This window comes from Falco peregrinus, chromosome 2 (genome assembly GCF_023634155.1).
Source record: "Falco peregrinus isolate bFalPer1 chromosome 2, bFalPer1.pri, whole genome shotgun sequence".
Taxonomy (NCBI): domain Eukaryota; kingdom Metazoa; phylum Chordata; class Aves; order Falconiformes; family Falconidae; genus Falco; species Falco peregrinus.
The window spans coordinates 108078946-108099608 of record NC_073722.1 but is presented as its reverse complement, the minus strand read 5'-3'; the positions used below and the strand labels follow the sequence as shown (position 1 = coordinate 108099608).

General features: G+C 41.3%; 1 protein-coding gene across 4 annotated transcripts in view; it reads right to left on the bottom strand.

The window, feature by feature from the left end:
• The window catches only part of TAOK1 (TAO kinase 1), a 75281-nt gene that overhangs the window by 14776 nt on the left and 39842 nt on the right, over nucleotides 1-20663 (bottom strand). For all 4 annotated transcript variants that reach the window (XM_055794344.1, XM_055794342.1, XM_055794341.1 and 1 more), the window contains 14 exons: nucleotides 19805-19850; nucleotides 18795-18891; nucleotides 17893-18006; nucleotides 17033-17124; nucleotides 14391-14484; nucleotides 12910-12991; nucleotides 10767-10934; nucleotides 9696-9899; nucleotides 8346-8480; nucleotides 7536-7772; nucleotides 6627-6755; nucleotides 4803-5006; nucleotides 4063-4302; nucleotides 102-314 (listed from right to left, as the gene is read on the bottom strand). In XM_055794344.1, the coding sequence (XP_055650319.1) occupies nucleotides 102-314; nucleotides 4063-4302; nucleotides 4803-5006; nucleotides 6627-6755; nucleotides 7536-7772; nucleotides 8346-8480; nucleotides 9696-9899; nucleotides 10767-10934; nucleotides 12910-12991; nucleotides 14391-14484; nucleotides 17033-17124; nucleotides 17893-18006; nucleotides 18795-18891; nucleotides 19805-19850 (2055 nt within the window). The remainder of the gene's footprint in view (nucleotides 1-101; nucleotides 315-4062; nucleotides 4303-4802; nucleotides 5007-6626; nucleotides 6756-7535; nucleotides 7773-8345; nucleotides 8481-9695; nucleotides 9900-10766; nucleotides 10935-12909; nucleotides 12992-14390; nucleotides 14485-17032; nucleotides 17125-17892; nucleotides 18007-18794; nucleotides 18892-19804; nucleotides 19851-20663) is intronic.

Sequence of the window (20663 nt, the reverse complement as noted above, 5' to 3'; positions counted from 1 at the left end):
ACGTGCAGCAAGGAAGCAGGCTGCTGTCAGGATACAGATTGGTTAAAATGCAAACATCCCTATGTGGCTGAGGAACCCTGGGTCCCTCGGAGGCGACTCACAGCTTGTGTAGAGAGCATTTCATTAATGCTGTGATCATACTGCTCAGCCAGGATAGCCAGCTTCCGGGTCTGCTCCTCCTTGAGCCGTTTGAGGACAGCTTTATGTTCACTCTTTGGCGTGGTCTCCAGCAGATGGTTTCTCAGTGCTTTGTACTGTCTGGTTTGGATCTTGCAAGTATCCTGAAACTGCTTCTTTATCTGGAGTTCTTTTGACTGGAAAGATGGAGGGGACACAAACAAAGAAAAAAACAGCATGTTTCAAATGAGAGAAATATCCATTCAAATGGATATTTAGGATTACATTAAGGATATGAGTTCAAGAATCCACAAATGTATATTAACATCTACAGTGCAAGGAGGGAAGCAAAATACACAAGAGGCAGTGACTATTGCTGCAGCTGCTTTGACATTGCTACTGTGCGAAACAATTACAATACAGATACTTTTATAACAAAGCTCCAGCCTAAATACAGCTGTCTCTGCACAAAAAGACTCACATTTGTCACTGGACTGGATCCAGTCCTGGGTGTTGCTTTTCAAGAAAAGTTCTTGAAGGACAGGGCTAATATTTATTAGCACCAAAAGCCATACTTACACATCACTGTGTTTGTATGGTACATATATATGAATAGCACTTAATGTTATGAAAAGAAGCAGATCTGGTGCATGGGAAGGGACAGGGAAAAACAGCAACACTTCTTCCACTGAGAGTTTGATGAAGATAAGATGTATTCTAATCATTGATATTAAGAACCTGCTTTTCATAAAGATACTAAAAAATGGCTGGGAAAGATTAGATGCTTGAAAATGTACACCACAAGCAACATTAGTATTGTGCCAGCCTAGCAAACAAAACAATTCCCCATGCCCAATGGAAGCTTACTGGAGACTTTCCCTTTGCGCTTCCTAGCATCTCTGTATCATTTAAAGACCTAATATTGCAATTGCCCGCAGAAGCGGGAGATATCAATCCTGGAAAACGTATCTGGATCCGATTTTTCTGCGTGGCCTTGAGGAAATTAATTATTTTTTTCTTTCACTTGCCTTACCTGCCTCCAGAGCACTTGTGAGGGTTATCTGCTAAGTGTTTTAAGACACTGAAAAGGAGGGTGTTCTGGAGTTCCCTGTATCTTTCTACAGGAGGGCTGGCAGGGATTCCTCTAACTAAGCAAAACTCAGGAGTGATGAGTGACGGTGGTTAACTGACAGTCAAGTTCACCATGGTAAGAAAAAACAAACAAAGAAACAAAAAATCCCGAAACCACTAAAACCTCACATCAGGGCAGTCAGTATACGTTCTGGGCCATCCCCACTGTCAGCCGCCATGGTCAAATCCTGTAACACTGAGGTCAGAAACAGAGCATGAGAGCAGACTCCTATCCCTTGAATAAGCTGGAAGAGCTCCGGGATCTGAACCAGCAAGGCAGATATATGTGCATATCTCCCGTCAGATCCCCCACTGCCTGCTCCTGGCACTAATTCAAGGCTCAGCAGGGTGGCTGGTAAGTGCAGCACTTGTAGCTACCTGGGAAGATGCAGTGGGATCAGACAATATATCCAGCCCAATTTAGATATCAGCATGCTTTGCTGCATAAACCAACAATTCCACTTTGCTAACCTGATGCAGAAAACGGGACAAAGATGGGTTTCATTCGAACCAAAACATGTATCACAGAGAGGAATACATCACTTTTACCCTTTCTACATTTACAGGAAGTTATTTCCCTCCAGGAAACCTTTAAGGTTGTTTCTCCCTGCCCTTAAGGGAAGTGTCAGCAGGTTACACATTCCCGTCAGGGACCCGGTCACAGCAAAACACCAGCAATCTATTTTGCCCTCACTTTCTGTGAAGCCTTGCTTGGACACCAGACTGTTTACAGGCTTCCAATCCAAAGGCTTTAACAACAGGAAACAGAAGGGAGGGGTAAGATTTCCAGTCAGGCTTCTGACAAGATCATTTTGACCTAGTATTGTGAAATACCAGCAAAAGGGTATTTGCATCACAATTAACACACTCGAAATAATAACAGAGCAGTTTTCACTGAAGGGTGAATTCTAGTTATCGGTCCTTCTGGTGCTGTAATAGCAGCAACAGACACTGACCGTTAAAAACCTGCTTTCAGGACAAAGGACCTCACTAAATAACAAAGGGAAAGCCTGAAACATGTGCCCTTGAGGGAAAACGTTGCTGGAGAGAGAAATTGAACAAATAGTCAAATTATCTATTCAATTAAGAATACTCGCCTGTATTAGTCAGAAGCAAGAGAAGGAGTTAATACCAGGCAACAGCCTCAATAAATAGGCAATTGTGCTACAAACTGAACGGTTGTCCACAGGCTCCATTATTAGCACTGTGTGTACGCAAAGGTGCTGGATTGACAGCTCAAGCCTGAAAATCCTTCACTAATCGCAGAACAGCCATGCAAAGCGAAGTGCAAGCTTTCCATGCTCCCTGCAAAACGCTCCAGCCCTGTCCTCACTGGAAAAGGGAAGGGGTTGAAGAGCCTGCAGAGGTGAGAGGGCAGCCAAGCCCCTGCCGCCCAGAGAGCCTGCCGATCCTGCTGTCCCAACTGCCAGCCAGGGAACGAGAACGGACATGCTGCCCACTCGTGTTTGTACAGCTTCACCTTGGGGAGGCAGAACTCATTCATGCTAATCTCAGAAGGATCAACCTAATACAGCTGCTTCAGTTTTATTCAGCTCAGAGTGCAGCGCAGCTTCCCTGTGAAGTCATCAGCTATTTATACACTATATCCTTGGAGATTCTCAACAGCGATCAGATGGTCCCTTGTTCTCACAAGCTAGGTTTTCACTATTTAATATTATTCTAATATTGACAAATAAGGTTTGGTTTTGGGGTTTTTTGCTGAAGTTCTGTTTTCAAGTTGGTTATTTTCTCTTGAAGAAGATAACATGCAGGTGGTGAAAACTAAGTCAGATGGGAAATATCACAAAGAGGAAAGACCTAGAACAACAAAGAAACCCCATGCTCAGTATGCCATACACTCATTTTGTTACTGGCACAGCTGAACACTGGGTGGAGAGAAGAAGTCTGCCTCCTCAAAGGAAATGTACCAGGCAGCTTTGTGAAAGGCCTTATACTCCCTTCTCAGACACTTCAGAATAAACCACTGAACTTCTTTGGATGAAGCGAAGGCTTACAATGAAAACACTAAGAGCCTCAATTACAGAGGCCCTATAGTTCTGGTCAGCCACCGCAGCTACAAGGGCAGCATGAGAAACCCATGAGAGCACAACACAGCAAAGGTCAGTGCTAGGAGCTTCCTGAGGACACTGCAGCTGGCTGGTGTCTCTCTCTCTCTCTCACCCCCCGACTTGCAGGCATACCAGCCTCACTATAAAAACAATAACAAGGTGAATTAGCCAAGACCAACAGTGCAGTTCATTTTGATGCACACAGCAACAAAAAGCTTTTTTTTTTTTTTGGAGGGGTGGGGGAAGGGGGCAGGGGGAAGTGTGTTTTTAAATGACACTGCTTCATTACAGCAAAAATTAGATTTTGTTCTTGTGTATGGGGGAGAAGAGGATCAGAAAACAGCGTAGGAGGAAGAGGGGGGGAAAAAAGGGCACTGCAAAGATTAAATGCATTTTAAATGGCCACAAAAAGGAAGGCACACTGCTGAGAACAATGGCTTTTCAAATAAAACGAGGGAATAGTGCTGCTGTGGCCTGCCTACAATACACTGCAACATCAACCACCATTACTATGGTTCATGCATATGGTGCTTACAGGGCCGCAGTTGCATCCCAGCAGTTACACAATGTGACAAATACGTTGCTTTTTAATAAAGGTATATTATGGAATGAGACAGCTCTTCAAATCAATGAGCTTCAAAAAATCTTGGACCTGCATACACTGGAAATGAGAACCAAGCTGTAATGTACCACTTCACCACCACCACCAGCAGCTCACTCCCAGAGCTCCTACATCACTTAGTACCTTCAGGCTCTTGGGCTGCTGCCGGACCTCCATGACGTGCTTACGCCTCAGCTCCCGCTCCCGGCGCTTGTTGTATTCCAGCTGGTTGGTGAGCTCGGTCTGGTGCTGGAGTCGGATCAGCTCACAGCGCATCTTCTGGATGGTACTCAGATGGCGGAACTCCAGCTCCTGCATGGACTCGTGCTGACGCAGCAGCATGGCATGCTCCAGGTCCTTCTGTGTCTGCCTTTTGTTTAACTCCTAACAGGAGGACAGAGGGAATTATTAGATTCTTTGTACTTACTTGGATTTCCGTTCACAACGTGACATTTCACTTTGTTCACAAGGGCATTTCTCTCTCTTCAAGGCATTTGAGGACAAAGCACATTGCTTCTACGTCTTATCAGAAGCAGACAGCACAGCCACTGGTCATTTTTCCTTCCTCATTTCACTACTTCCTGTTCTAGATGCTCAACAGGATTCACAGTAAGCATTTTCTGGAAAGGACTGTAACTGTTGTGTCTGTTGACTTTTTGGATCTAACAAGTCTCCCACAATAGGGCACTAATCTGAACATTTGATCCTGCATGATCCCCTAAATGCCACAGGGATTACCAGACGGTGTTGCAAAACATATCAAACCATTATTTTACCAAAAAACTTTAGATGTGGTAATTGAGATTCGAGCTGGACTGTAGGTGCTCCTGTGAGATACGTTTCACACAGGTGGTTCCAGGTCTCATCTCTGCCTATTCTCTTACCTCCCGAACCAGGTCCTGCTCCAGATTATGGCGGCCAAGGAGCATCCGTCTCTTAAAGCGGCGACACTCCAGCTCCAAGTACTGCCTTTGACGCCTCAGTAAGTTGGCTTCTTCCTCTGCCTGGAAATGCTGGATGTTCTCCTTCTGCTTGGAGAGCCACTCCTGCTTCTCCTTCTTTGGAGTGCTCTGGTTTTCATTCAGCTCCTGACAACAGCAAGGTAATTAATTGTGGAACAGTCACATTCAACTCCTTGGCTGGGAACAACTGGACAGCGCTGCCTAATAAACTACATTTCAAAGCCACCCCACCTTGTCTTCTTATGGCCGGTACCATCCCAGCCTCTGCAAAATGCATCATATCACATACCTAAGGGAACACCAGGAGACAATTCATAGTGAAGCAAGTTTAGCTACAATTTTTTTTTTTTTTTTTTTTTTTTTGCATTGGCAGTTTTAATTGGCCAAAATACTGGTTTGTGCCCACAGTTTCCAGATGTATATATTAGCTCAAAATATAAAAATTATGGTTGGCCACTAAGAACAAAGACACTTGGAGGCCCTGCCATACTGCCTGACAAACATTTTTACAGGCTCCCAAAGGACTGAGAGGAGGAGGAAAGCATTGTCATCCTGCTGCTCAAACAGAACTCCAGCCACATGAAGCACATTACAACATTCTTGTGTCTTGCTTGATCAGAACACATACACATTTCTATAAGTAACTCAGCAAGGCGGAGCCACTCAGTGAGATGCCGTAACTTAAAAAATCCAACATAAATAAGTTCACAGGTGAAAATTAAGGCCACAGCTTCCACATTTCTATTAAATTCAACACATAGCTTGAAGCATCTTTGGCAAAAGGCTCTGCTTGCTCGAATTGCATGCTGCAGATGCCCATACGGTAACGAGACTTGTCGTGATACACTTCAACTTAAGTATGCAACAGAACTCCTCTGTACTTCATCAGTGTTTCTTGGTGCTCTGCGATCTACTGCCCACTTAGAAAAAGATTCTATGTTATTATAAAGAGCCCACGCTACTATAGTTTCTGTTAGATCTTTCTTGGCTCTGCTGCTCTTTAGCCTTTTTTTCTCCTGGGAAATGTCTATGTTTGGGAATATTCCCCTTCGGAGCAAGTTCCAAAGTTGCTGGTTGATGGTTGAGCACTAAATGGTTCTTTCAAAAAAATTATGGTGCTTACAGTTTCAGCCACTCCACGAAAAGAACCAGGAAGTTTGATTCTACAGTTTCTCTGCATTTCACAAAGGTCAAGATTTTCACTACAATACAGTGATTACTAAACTATTACACAGCTTTCTCCATTAAAATTAAATGTGTTTTACAGATAACTCCTTTAAAAAAAAACACCTGCAGGTCATCTTTACTGCTCTGTATTTTTGCTGCCGCTACACAAATATCATTAAGTGATAAGAAATTCACTAACTGCTGCAGCGCACGGTCAATATCTGCAGCAACAAAGTATGAGAAAAACGCTTGTGACCTTTCTTAAACTACCTTTTCTCATTCCTTAGGACTGCCAAATTTGCATGTTTCTGGCTAAAAAGTAATATTAAACAATGGAGACGTGTGTACTTTCACAAGATAAGCATAGGTGCCAATATATAAATAAACCCTCTTACTCTAAGGTGAAAAATATGAAACAAATACAGTACGTACAGGGCTCTGCTCATGAAATGCAGCACTCGCTGCAATCCAGCGTAACATCTCTTGCACACAGTGGCCCTTTTATTTCTGAACGTTCACTGCTCTTGCACTGTATCGTGTGCTGTACTATGTTCACAGTTCTCATTACAGATGAGTTACCTCTTTCAGTTGCTCTTTACGGAGTTTATATTCTCTCTTCTGGGACTCCAGGAAACTGTTCAATTCTTTTTTCTGTTGGGCCTGAATATGCTGTTGAAACTTCTTTTCTTCATTGGCCATCACTTTAGCCTACAGCAAATCCAGCAGCAAATCAGTTTGAGTCCCAATGGATTACAGCTCATGTCCCATTTCAGCCCCAAGACCTGGAACTCATGGTACAGTCACCACGATACTCACCGTGACTCTGAATAAGTGCGAGTCTCAGGAGCTTGCCCTCACTCTCTTCTCATTCCACCCCCCGCCCCCCGCCATCAACACACCCTGCAGGAGTCTTTTTCAGTGCCTCATTTCATCAGCCCTATTGTTCAGCTTGTCTGGCCTAACCAAGTCAACACCTTATGATAAACTCTATCCTTAGCCCTCCACCGAGAGGACCCACGATGAACAAAAGAATCAATAATAATTGCTGTAGGCGGCACCACTTCATTATCAATTATTTAAAAAGCATAAAACCCCCCATATCCACAAGCAACTAGATGGTGAACATTTAAGCGTAGCTGGCACACTTCTCTGCAGGCTAATTGGCCTCCGTAACACTTGACAGCAGTCAGTTACTGACAGCATATACACGGCAAAAGAAAGGAAAACCCTTACAGTATTTCTTCTGGGGTCAGTATACTAACATTTAGTATAACGCACTGTGATGAAGGACATACCTTTCCTCTAGTTACATAAACCCCTTAGTGTAAGGAGGTGATGTATTAGCCTTTTTCTAATTAGCAATTTGCTTGGCTCCTGAAAACAAGACATGTAAGAGACTACAATGTCATCTCTTCATCAGTGAGGGGAAGCGGACAATTCAATGTAATTAACAAATACAGACTGGTCTGCTAAACTGCAGTCTCCTACCTCTTTTTCCATGGCTGCTTGGTGCTTTTTAATTAGCTTTTCCATTTCTGCAGCAAAATTGTTACGCTGTGTTTCAAGATCTTTGTCCAACCTGAGGCGATGCTCATCCATCTCTGCCTTCAGTTTATTCTCTAATGCCATCAGTTGCTTCTGGTGTTGCCGCCTCATACGTTTATAGCCAGACATCTGTTCTCGCAGTTCAGAGTCTTGTTCGTGTTCCTGCATTTGCCTTGTCACCTAGGAAGATAACCACATTGGGCCAAAGTAAGTTAATGCTTCTTAATCTGCTTTTCAGCAGTCTTCAAACCACAAAAGAAAACTATTCAGTAAAGAAATATGATTTTGTTGTAAAGAAAAGCACACATCCTAATGGCAGCAGAGCAGATTAAAAAACTGAATTCTGCTGTAGAAGATAAGCTCACACGGGCTCCAGCAGAAAAACTGTACAATTGTTATAAAGCTTGTACTAAATAATGTCTTCTTAGCCCACTGCAATGAGGGTGCATATATACACACACAAATATGTATGATATGCAGACAAAAATAAAAGCCAGCTTATTATTATAAATGGTTTCCTATATTTTACTAGGCATACTGGTTTTGAAAAACATCTTACATACACAAACTGCATTCACCCAGGTGTCACATGTAAGCTTTTATTAACTTACATTGAACTATTTCAGTGATAGTATCTCAATGAGGCCAGCTCATATTTCGATGAAATCCTAAAAGCTCTAAGTAGTTTCACGGAGCTATGTTCAAAGGCATCCCTTCCCATACAACTTCATCAAAATAAAAACCTTAACATACCAGCGATGCTGTGCGTATAGTAGCAAAGTGCTCTCGGTTCCGATAATGAGACTTATGGCGAGATACTTGGGGAGGAGACTGGGGTTCTGATGCCCTTGTTCGAGGATCTGATTCCTCTCTGTAGTTTTCTTCCTCCTTATCAGCAAATATTAACACGAGAGAAGAGAATCTGCATTACTAAAGATTTTTTTGTCTAGTTCGAAAAACATTTAAAAGGAAGAACAAAAAATTTTACATTCGTCAGCCTCAAAAGATCCTCCTGTCAATAAGGTGGATGAAGGAATATACTGCAATTAGAGCTCTGATCTAGAATCTTTACTTTTGGAAATTTCATTGTACATTTTTATTACCAAGAGGAAAATTACTAATTAAAGCTGAAAATGAGAAAAATAAATGGAAAACTGAAAACTGAGTTAAACTGTTTACTTCAACAAAACATAAAAGCTATAAAGTAGATGATATCAAATCTGGAAGACAAAAACATCTTTGTAACTCTGAAAGACAGAGGAAGATTTTCATTACACCCACTACAGAAACACCTCAAAGCAAATTTTAAAATTTGTCATGGTGCACTCCACATTCTTATTTTGAGTTTGTCATTCATCACAGAGCGATCAGTACTTAGATATGATATACTAATTAACTCCCCGAGGAAATACCTGTGTCTTTGTTGCATATCTGGGCAAAGAACAAAACACTGGAACCACACCTATCATTAGCTAGGGAAACGCTACTGCTTTGAGAAAACATGCGATAACCCCTCCACAGCAGGAGCAGCGTGGTTCAGAGGGACGCTCCCCAGTTTATCCTTCATCGTGCAGAGGTAAAGCAGGGGAAGCGGCTTCACATCTTGTCATGGCCAAAGTGCTGCATTTCTGTTTCCATGCATCTTTGTTCATTAACCAGATATTAAGCGCTGGGAAGCTGGGCACTTCAGGAACATATTTCAGCCCCTACTGTGGGTCCTGTGTTTAAGAATTCACTAACTAGGAGGTAAACAGGGGGAACTCTCACATCCTTTTGTCCCATGAAGCAGTGCTCTGCAAATTAAGAGCATCCACTAAATAAACCTGTTCACAACGTGACATTCCAATTCCTCACAGTAAAGCAAACTGCTCTGCTTTTGAAACAATTCAATCAGGAAAATAATTTTTAGTGAATGAATGAAAATAAATGATTTTTACAGCAACCTTCCAAAGTTTCCAGCACACGTTAATGTATTTGGGGCACAGTATTAGAACCTGTGGATAATGACTTAAGACAGGAAGCACTCGGCTTTTTGTCATTGTGCCAACCAAATCCTCTCCCATTTACACCTTCAACGTTATCCAGTAGAAATCCAATGCTTACCGGCTTTAAATGAATGACAGAGCTATTTGACATCACGGTGTGGTCCCCCTCCATCATATCCAGCTCGCTCTTATCATCTGAGGCATCTGGAAGACTGTTAACACTACTACTTTGGCTACTGGCACTGATAGACATACTAGGAATGGACTGATTACTTCCGACACTATTCACTGTTCCTGTCCTGCCGACACCATGATCTTGCTCCTAGGAGAAAGGAATTATTAAGAAAATCCAAATCCATCACAGTTGTATCTGTAGACGTTACCAAATGAAATGCTCATTCCATTCCTTTCTCAAGTCATCTACCTTCCACGTCATGGCAGTTCCCACCCTCCGGGCACTGCCATGAAATATTTCTCTTGTGGGATGCTGGGGAGAGGAAGAATCAGCCTTGTCATGATTAACTTGGCTGATGTCAGATTCTTTTCAACAGCAAGCCTGTTAACAAGCTGAACTCTATCATGTATCAGCAACAGCATGTCACCAGAAACTCTCCTGACACCAGCATCACCTAAGTGTTCGGCTGGGACACTGCACCTCACACAGTTCCTTTCTGTACAAGAGAACTGCAGTTCAGAGAGTCTCAATATCTGCATGGTGACTGCAGCATGTGGCCCCAAAAAAACCAAATTAATTTCCTTGATGACATTTTTTTTTCCCCCCAAATCAAGTACGAGTTTCTATGTCTTAGAGCCAGAACGACATTCTCCAGACAAAACCAGAAGATTGTCAAGGGCCTTGTACAGATGGTCAAAACAGAGGTTAACCACAGCTGCTGAAAGAGTCCTCATGAAGCCTTATAAACAGGCAAGGAAAGCTAGGATTTACAGAACTGGAAACTAACTGTTCAAGCACGAACACATGGCACAGCTTCTTGCCAGCACTAGGCATCTACCCTGTTAGTCCTTGTTTGTGCCTTGAGGTAGCTTTATTCCAAACACAGAAAGGAAGACAGAGTTTACAGCCAGGTGTTTAAACAGCCTCCGCTCATTTCAGCAATATCTGAGTTGTGGTTATTTAAATGACAGCATCACTCTCCGGTTCAGTGATGAAATCCAAAGTTTCTCTCACCTCCTCCTCCTCCTGTGTTTCGACTGCAGGGCCATTGTGCGCCTCCTGGAAGAGGAGCTTCTTCATTTTACGATACTGCAGGTTGTCCAGTTCTCTCACCGCATCCTTTGTTCTCTGAATCAAGTCTATTAACACTGTTTCGGGCCGCTCCCGAAGAACAAACATGTGCTGTAGAACACACAAATAGGGGAGTGACTACTTATGCCTCCAGTGCACATGCTCTCATGATACAAATATGAGCTGTAGTTGGGTTTGTTAGCCCTCTTCCCTGCACAGGAGGAGAATACCTTCACAGCTTATGTTGGCACTATTTTTAGACTTCACAATTCAGACAGATTTCAGAATGATTGCTTTCTGATGGGAGACATCCACCAGAAAGTAAAGATGTAAAAAACCCTGAAATGAGAAATGGTTTTTCACATACCATGAAAACAGGCTCAGTTTAAACCTAGACTTCTTCGGGTACTGGGGTATTTAGAGAGGTTATCTACTTGCGGTTTAGAGGGGGAAGAGCAACAAGTAACATATAAATACCAAAGGTGTTAGGCTGGTTAGTGTCTCTAACCAAATGTTGATTAACTCATCAGCTAACTCTCACTATAAAACCCTTTTCCTTGTTTAGAAAATCAAATATTTGGCATACAGCTCTGAGTCACAAAATAGGCTGTGAACCTTCAAGCCTGGTCCTAGAACAGATAGCCATGTTGTGCTCTGTTTTTTGGAGATATTCACTGCAAAGGTGGCTACCTTTTGCCAATAGGTAAAACAAGTCCTGTCTATGTATGTCAGAAGCAGCTTTTGCAGTCTCCAGATGAAATGTGCTGTGCAAGCATGAGTCATTATTAACACCACCGCTAGTTTCATTTTGTTCCTTTGGAGAACTGCACTGCCATTTCCAACATGTCACATTCCCTACCTGTCCCTGTAAAGTGGCATGCAGCTGTTTCAGGCTATAGATATGGAAGGAATACATTCACAAACGTTTAATTTCCATCAATGTTCTCTTTAATTGCAGTGCATTGCTCAAAATAAAACCCCTCTGCAGAACTCTAAAATGGCAGGACTACACACCCACACCAAAACCTTTACTGGATAATTGCATTTACTTTCTGAATACACAGTTTTTAAAGAGGTAGAAGTCCTCAGAACCATTTAAGTAAAAACATGCAAAAAGGTGATGATAAAACTTTTATAAATAGCATCCATTTCCCTGCAATGCAAAATTTTGGAAAAACCACTGTTTAGCAGACATGGCCAGGCTAAAAAGAAACTCAAACCACAACAAAATGTCATGAGCATTGTAATGAGAATGAAAAGTTAGTGAAATTCCGAATGCCACCTGATGCCACAAAGGAAATACATCAAAGTCACACTTAAAGCAACTCTATCACCTAACTTCTATGCCAGTTGTGTTCACTTAGGAACAGCTCAGCTTTTTGCAACAATGTGCCACACTGGCTTTTCTTCCAGACTACAGCAAGGAAAATCAAGTACCTGCAGCACAAATGAAGAGGGGGGTAAAAAGAGAGGAGGAGGAAAAGAAAGCTAATAAAGCAAGAGAAAACCCACAGATGGCTGAGGCTTATTCATGTCAAGGAAAAGCATGGGGAAGAAAAACTGCTTTCCTCTACCCCTTTTCCCCCAGGGATACTATTAGAACAGCGGATTTCAGTTCTACATGTAAAGCACATAGGTGATGGGAGAGGATAAAAAGCCTTTAGGGGTATATATAGCATAGAATAAAGAGGGAAGTAACGAAAGGTATTTGTTAACTAATGCACAGCAGCTCTGTCAGGATTAATTATAATCACTGGAAGGATGATAGACTGAGCTTAAGAAACTGAAACTCTTCACAAGTTGATGGTCATCCAGTGTCACTTGATGGGGTGTCCTTTTATGATGAGAACAGGGTTGGCTTGGAAAGTCACCTGGGGAACTGCCCGAGGCACTGCAAAGGGGCAGTAAAGCTGGGACCACCAGCTTGGTACAGTCCACAGCACCCTCTGCTCAAAGGTGTCAGGTGTAATGGGCAGAAAGCGCATCGTTAACCACAACGTAGTGTGGTAGGTGAGACAGAAGAACTTCACAGAGCATGGCCCATTTTTAATACCACGTAGAAAACAAAAAGAACAAGCAAGCCAACCTTCAGAAGCTCCTCTGATGTAGGCCTGTCTTGAGGAATTTTCTGGAGGCAAGAATCTACGAAGTTTCGAAAATAATCAGACCTGTGGCAAGGAGAGGGGAAAAAAAAAAAATCCATCTGAGTTAATGACTCTGTGGAATTCATTAAGGAATCAAGATACTCACATCTGGGTGCTCCTAGCAGAAAAAGTGAGGAGAGACCACACAGACCCAGTACTTCACACTACAGCCTCTTGACACCCCCAGTCAAGCCCAAATCCACTGCTATTAGCAGGCAGAACCCTCTAACCTCAGCTTCTAGACAAAATATTTCACCTTGAATGCAAAAATATGGGCCAATTCAAGAGGAAGGAAAGTTTGGTGTAAAGGCAGACACCCATCTACCTCAGTGCGAGCATCAACCCTGCCAAATTCATCCTGCAAAAACTCTTCAAGGTCTAATCGGAGCCCCTGCCCCATTCCACCTCTGTGCACAGGTGTTTCATCCACAAACTGCATTAATGCACAATTCCTGAAATGCCTTTGGCCCCTCAGATGCCACTTCTACACTATCATGCAATCTGTCACAAATAAGACTTAAGGTCATGATTTGTTTAGTAACTTCTCTCCTTCTGTAAGCTGAAATGCTGTATTTTCTCCTTCCTTTCTCTGAACACAGGTTTTCAGAAGGGCAGGATAAAACCCCGAAAACAGTGGTACATCGGTTGTACATGTTTTATTTCTTTCTTTCTCCCCCACCCCCCGCCCCCATCATGTAATGGGGGGTTTTGCTACTGCAATTTTTCAGTAAATTAAATTATTGCATTTTTTGGTCAGAAAATTGCATAAAAATGAGTTGAATGTTTTGTCAAGCATGAGGGTGTGAAATAGCCTAACCAGAAAATCTCAGAAGTAGAAAAAAATTTCTAAAAATAAGGTACAATGTATAATATTAGAGGCCTAGGACTATGGCTCAGAAAAACATAATTAGGAAGTTTTTAACTTCTGAAATTAGTTTACTGTGTCTGCTGTTTCAAAAGACAGTTGTTGAGGCTGGGAGGCACAAAATGTTACTACTGTGCTTTACTCCTCTGAAGTGTATGCAACAGACACTTGCCACACATAAGCAGTGTCTTCATCTTGCAAAGCAATACTTCAACAAAACAAGTTTTAGGAATTGAGACTGTGGTTTGTGATTAAAAAAACCACTAAACCCCACATTTTTGCTAGCCTGGGAGCTTCACAATTTACTGACCTATTAACTGAATTTTTTACAGGATCTTATGTTCTTTCAGCAGCATGTCCTGCCTCTACTACGTTCTAGAATCTAAAATCCATATTTAGTAATTGGTCAATTTTGTATATAATATGTAGAGTGAACCTAATAAGAACCTTCCAGCTCACATCCTCCCAACAGAAATCCAGCCATTTCAGGAACTCAGCATGACAAAGCACTCCATTTACAGCAATTCCCTACAACATTCCTCCCTCAGTAATACTCACCATTCATTAGACTGTAGTGTAGGGGATTCATTCTGCGCTATGTGATATAAGGCACTCATTGCGTTCATATTAAACAAAGGAGGCTTCCTTTCCGCTACACACAAAAGAAAATAATTTTTATATAGGGAGATAGTCTCATGTTTTTGCTCTTTTTTTAGTTTACATCCCTTTAAAAAGAAAACCACATCAGGAGAATCACTATTGCCTGAACATGGAACCCCAAACCATCCCTACCCTGCAATCAGACAGATATGTTGGCATATGTCCTATACCATTGCAGAAGATGAAAGCACTTTGAAGATCAAATGCCTTGTCCTCTCAAGCTTTTAAATTATGTGGTCTATCATAGTTGAGTTCTCTGACTCATTTTAATGTACTAAAATAGGAGTAAGTTAACAGTAAGCTCTATACCCGGTGTTTAGCCACTAAGCATTCTTGGTTTCATACCCACCCCCCCCCATCCCCTTTTTTGTTTTTTAAACTACAGTTGCTAAAAAGCTAACAAATATTAAATTCTAGCAGGACAGCAGTGATGAAGGAAAAGCTGGTTACAAGAACCATAAGAAGCATCAAATCACACTTAAACTGACTAAGCACATGGGCAGGAAGTCAGTAACAGGCCAACAACTCTTTATACTATTTTGAGAGTTGCATTCTCTTTGGCTCTTCTCTCTCTCTTTCAAGCTTGTGTTACTCTTATAGACTGACACAGCATGAAAGCTTAATGAGGAAGGAGATGATCTCACTGTAACAACAAAATTGAAGCTTCATCAGAATGTTTATGGGGTAAACCTATAAAGCTCAGCCTCGCCATAAACATTCCAGAGAGGCTGGTCAGGCCACCAGGACGTTCCTGCACTACTGAAAATGCAACAGAAAACTTTCCTTCCTGAAAACAAAACAAACAAGAAAAAAAATAATGCTAGTTTTCTTACGCTGCTTCTCAACTCCGAGTCAAACAGCAGCAGTAAGCTAGGCACGGTTCATTCGTGGTTACTGCAGGATGGACTAAGCACCAGAAGCACCACAAATTCCTCCGAACAGGTAAACTGAGGAGTTAAGCCCTTTCTCAAATGCAGCACTACCCTCTTGCATCTGTCAGATAACTAGCTGCTGCTATCAGGGATCAGACCGATTATCCATTAAACCATTTTAACTGGCTGTTCTCCCTAGTGTTTTTTTCTCTTAACTCACCTGAATAAAATAAAAACTTCAGGAAACATAGAAACTGAGCCCTCATTGAGGCCATTTCTAAGACTGAGTGATAACTTGAGAAGACTGCTAGACATCTCCATTTTTCAGCTTTCTTCCCAGGCTTATTCAAACCAACACAAATGCGATAACCACACCGACCCAGCCTACAATGCTCTACCGTCCTGACCTAGCCTCACCTCCCACCACGCTACAAGCCGTAGACGAAGCCTAACGCTTCATATTGCAAAAACGCAGCGTGCAGGAAGGCACCCGGGGGTGTGGTGGCCATGAGCTCACTGCATTCCTGGAGCGCTGCAGCCAGCCAAGTCTCCTTACTCCACTCGGAGCAGGATTCTATCATGACAGTCACACCCCTTCAACTTGCTTTATATTGGCAACCAAAAATTTCTCTGCTCTGAAGAAAGAATCTATTTCACGTCCTGGAAGAAGATGAAGTTGACAGTTTGGAATGCCAGACAGCATTTTTAGCTAAACTGTGCAGTTCACATGGATTAGCGTGTTCCTGAGAGCTCTCGCTGCCCAGCTGGGCTGCTCCGCCACCGAGGTCGGTTCAGAGTACAAGCAATGAGATCTGACAAGGATGGTAGGACAGCCTCAGGTGCAACAAGCAGCACTGAACCTCACCATCCCCAGAAAAACGACAGTTAAGATCCTGAGATCCAGAGAGCTGGATCCTGACTAAAATCTGAGTAGTGCTGTGCACGGTGTTGTGCTTCAGTGAGTGTATTTTTGTTGCAAGAGAACACTACGTGTTAAATTTAAATAGAATGCCATACTAACACAGTCCCTTTAAATTCATTTTCTGCTTTAAGGAGTCTGTTTTAATGGCAATGCCATCATTTATTTTGGGTTTAATTTATAGGTTACCACTTCAAATGTGGATTATTCCATTTCTTGCTCTTTAAAAAAAAAAAAGGGGGGGGGGGGGGAAGAGGGATTTTCCAGCCAACAAGTGACAACATACACTGAATATAGTTTTGAAGCTGTCCGCTCATGCAAAACTTCATTGTTGCAGGACTTGTTAACATACCTTAAATTTTCATGCAAACAATATCAATTTACATCTAATAATATTTTCACACTGGGACTTTCAATGGCTCATTTCTAAAGCTGTTCAGCAAATAGCCAGTTTTTCAGTTCAAAAGTTAAATGCCTCTCCCAGAGAATGTGAACACCTTTAGTGATACAGCTTGGCTACTTTCTTTGTCTATATAACTCTTTGTATAATGAAAACACCAACTCAATAAACATCAAATTTGAGACTTAAGTCTTGAATTCTAGAGAGCACGTTTAGCTCTTTCCTCTAAAACTCAAGTCCCAGAGAAACCAGGACAAGGAAGGAAGTCTAAATCTTCTGCACTGTGATTCAGCTAAGTTCTAGGTATTAAATAACTACACTTTATAACTTTTCAAAGAAAATAACTTACCTAACTCAATACAGGTAATTCCAAGAGACCAAACATCTACTTTGCCATCATACTGCCCTTCATCCATGGCTAAAATCACTTCTGGGGCCATCCTAAAATAGGAAATTGGTGCTCATAAAATTCCAGGCAATGGAACACATTGTCATCGTCAGTATTTCAATGAAACAGGCTGTTTCACTGATTTCAGCTACCGTAAACAAACAATTCCCCAAGGTATCAGGCATGGGACACTGGGAACAAAGACCAGGCACCCCCACTAGTACAAGCCTTTAGAGGGGCTGCGGGATGTTCTCTTGTGCTTTGCCCAGCTCTCCATTTATAAGTATTACCACCTTCTCGCCCTCCCACATTTCCAATAGTTTAGCTGGCTGGCCAACTCTGATGAAATAATTATAGCACGCAGTTGTGTAAACACCACAGATTAGGTGCAAGAGATCAAAAGCATACAAGGAATCTGCAAAGGGTTTTGTTCAATGAACCTGGCCTTTCCTATGAAAGAAAAAACACTTTAGTTACTTCAACAACCAGATGCGGTGAGAACATATGAACTGTTAAAACCACTGGGGGGAGTGATTAAAATATATTACAGATGATTCAACCCCACCTCTACCACTTAAAGTCAGCCTAAGTAGAACAACAAAGTATTTTTATTACTTTTTGTGAGCTACAAATACAAGGATTCACAATTTCTTGAAGTTAGAGCCTACTTACTATTTAATCTTTTTTTTGCAGAGTACATTTATCACTACCACAACCAGAAGATTACAAAGCTAGCTCCAATAAAGCCCAAGTATATTAAATACCCAATAAACGATCCTGTTCATTCACAAAGCCAGAAACGTGTAAAACTCTTGGCTTACCAATATGGCGTCCCCACAAATGAGTTGGCAGGAGATGCTATGGAAGCAGACCCAAAGTCAGCAAGTTTCACCTGTCCTGGCTCTGTCAGCAGGATGTTTCCTGCCTTGATATCTCTGGTTATAGAATACAAGTGTCAGTATCATTCCTCTCCAAAAAAGAAAACCTTCTATAGGACAGGCTACAACACATGCCGGTACTTACATGTTCAAGCTACTCAATACCCACATTTCCTCCAAATACAAAAATCTTTAACCTTTAGGTTAATTGCTTAACATGGCCCTTGACCTTGGAATCTAGTTTGTCTTAAAAATCAACTTAAAATGGCACACCTGATAAGCTTCATACACAGTTCAGTAAAACCTTCTGAACCAACTATGTTCTTTATAAACGTTCTTCAGAAAGTCCTAATAATGTAACTATTAAAATCCTTCACCCTACTAAAATGCAGCAGGTACTTTAAACACAAAGAACATTTGCACTGCATACTTACGGTGTGTTTCTCAACATGTGTGTTCATGTAAAACTAATTTTTCAAGCGTTAACGCTCCCCCCGCCCCTGCAATCTTTGCTTTGCAGTTGGCTACAAGCTATTTAGGTGAAGTCAGCCTGCCTTGCTCTTCACTGCTTCAGGGAACAATCGGCATCATATCAAGTACTGAAAAGCCTAGCAGATTCAAAGCAATTCTGCAGAAATTACGAACACCAGCTGTAAGAGATAGTGCATATGGAGATACATAGCTTGCTAGTATTCAACTACTATAAATCATGAGTTTGGGAGCATATGGGCACTGAGTAAAGAAAATCTCCGCTTACAAATATTAAATTTGAGATGAGGGGGATACAATCAACAAAATAAATTACCTGTAAGTGTGTGTGAGACAGCAAAAATATAACCACTTACCTATGGATCATATTGTGAGAATGCAAGTATGCTAATCCCTGGAGAGCACCATGGGTAATTGCTGCTATTTCCACTTCTTGCAATGGCTTTTTATGAACTTAAGGAAAGAATTTATTTGAAATTCAATATTAAAGAAAACATTGCAGTTTGCAGCATGCAAGTTGAGTACTGTTAACAATGTAAACAGAGATAAAACACTAAAAGTTCAGGTTTTACTAGGTTCAGCATAAGAAGCAAATATAAAAATAGTTCACAGCACACATTCTATAATCGGATGTAATCTTCTAACTCTAAAATGGCAGGTATTTGCTATCAAAAGAGAGCCTACTTTGCAACCATATACTATGTTCCTGTCAGTTCTGTGACCATTCTCCCAAATACCGATTTGAGACTCAGTATTCAATTTTCCATTAATGAAGCTAAATCCCAAACCCTAGAACTTTACAACAATTCACACATGAATAAACTGTAGCAATACAGATGACCCTCCAGCAGCTCAGCCTTTTGTCCTGAAATGCTTCTGGCAAGGAAAGGAGACGAACAACTTACTGGCCACACATATATCTTCAATGAAAATTCACTTCAAGAAGCCTGATAGGAAAACGACCATTTAACAAAAGACCTCATCAAGGCAAATCCTAATACTGCTGCAGTGCTGTTCTAGTCAACATGCCTACAGTTGTTAGTAAGCATTAGGATCAACAGCAAGGGGTTTCAGAAATGTATCTTGAACTGTCATGACAGGAGAACCTAAAACTCCTAAGAAAATAAATAGCTGACTGACAACTTTAAAATAATACAAACCAAGGAGAAACTAGCCACCTAGGAAAGCTGATATTCTACAGAAAAACCATTACAGACATGCAAGAATTCAAAAAAACCCTACACCTGTTCACACACACTCTACCCCCAAATGAAACTAAATATTCCAGGACAATTTTGTGATGCTGTAACCTCCTACTTCAGTACTATACTTGTGACTTTCAATCAAATAAATGTGCATGACATACCTTCTAGTAAGTCTGACGCTGATCCTAAACAATATTCCATAACAAGCTGTATGGGAAGAAATCAAAGGAGCTGTTAGAACATCTCCAATAGTAAATGTATGCTTTCTAGATTTCAGTGGAGAAATCTAGAAATAACCACTGGTGCATACAGTGCAGATTGCTTGTAACATTAAGTCCCATTCCAGCATTGTCATGCTGACCCCTCCTCACTAGGACAGCTCTAACTGGAATTAGCATAGCCCTCTTGTGTAAGATACCAAGCAACAAAACTATTAAGTAAGGCAAAAGCATATTCATAACCAGTTATGTATTGTATTACATATTTTATATGCATGTACTTAACAGGAATATTAAATAGCACTTAACAAGCTTATCAGAGTATTAAAGGGCTATTTAGGGATTTACTTCAGATTTTGTCCTGTTCATATTTCAAAACCACCCTAAAACTCTGTCCTGCAGATTTATTGATGCTTATACGTTTAGATTATTAGTTCAACAATATGATTTCTTTCATATATCGTACCACAAAAACTGTCAGGTGTACATCACACTCTTCATTTGACAAAATGCTTCCTCTGCACAGCATCTATTCCTACACACACATTTTTATGCACACAAACTCAAATAACCCAAATTCAGTAAACAATACACAACAGAAGAATTTAGTTATATAACAGAAATACGAATGACTCAATATATACTTTAATGACAATTTTTGTAGGATAATTCTAACCTATTTATTAAAGTACAGCCGAACACTTACTTCTGGAACATATCCAGTCAACCTGTAAAGTACTGAACCATTAACACTCAGTGCCATACCAAATGCATTGTTAAGTGACCTGCAAATATCTAATAA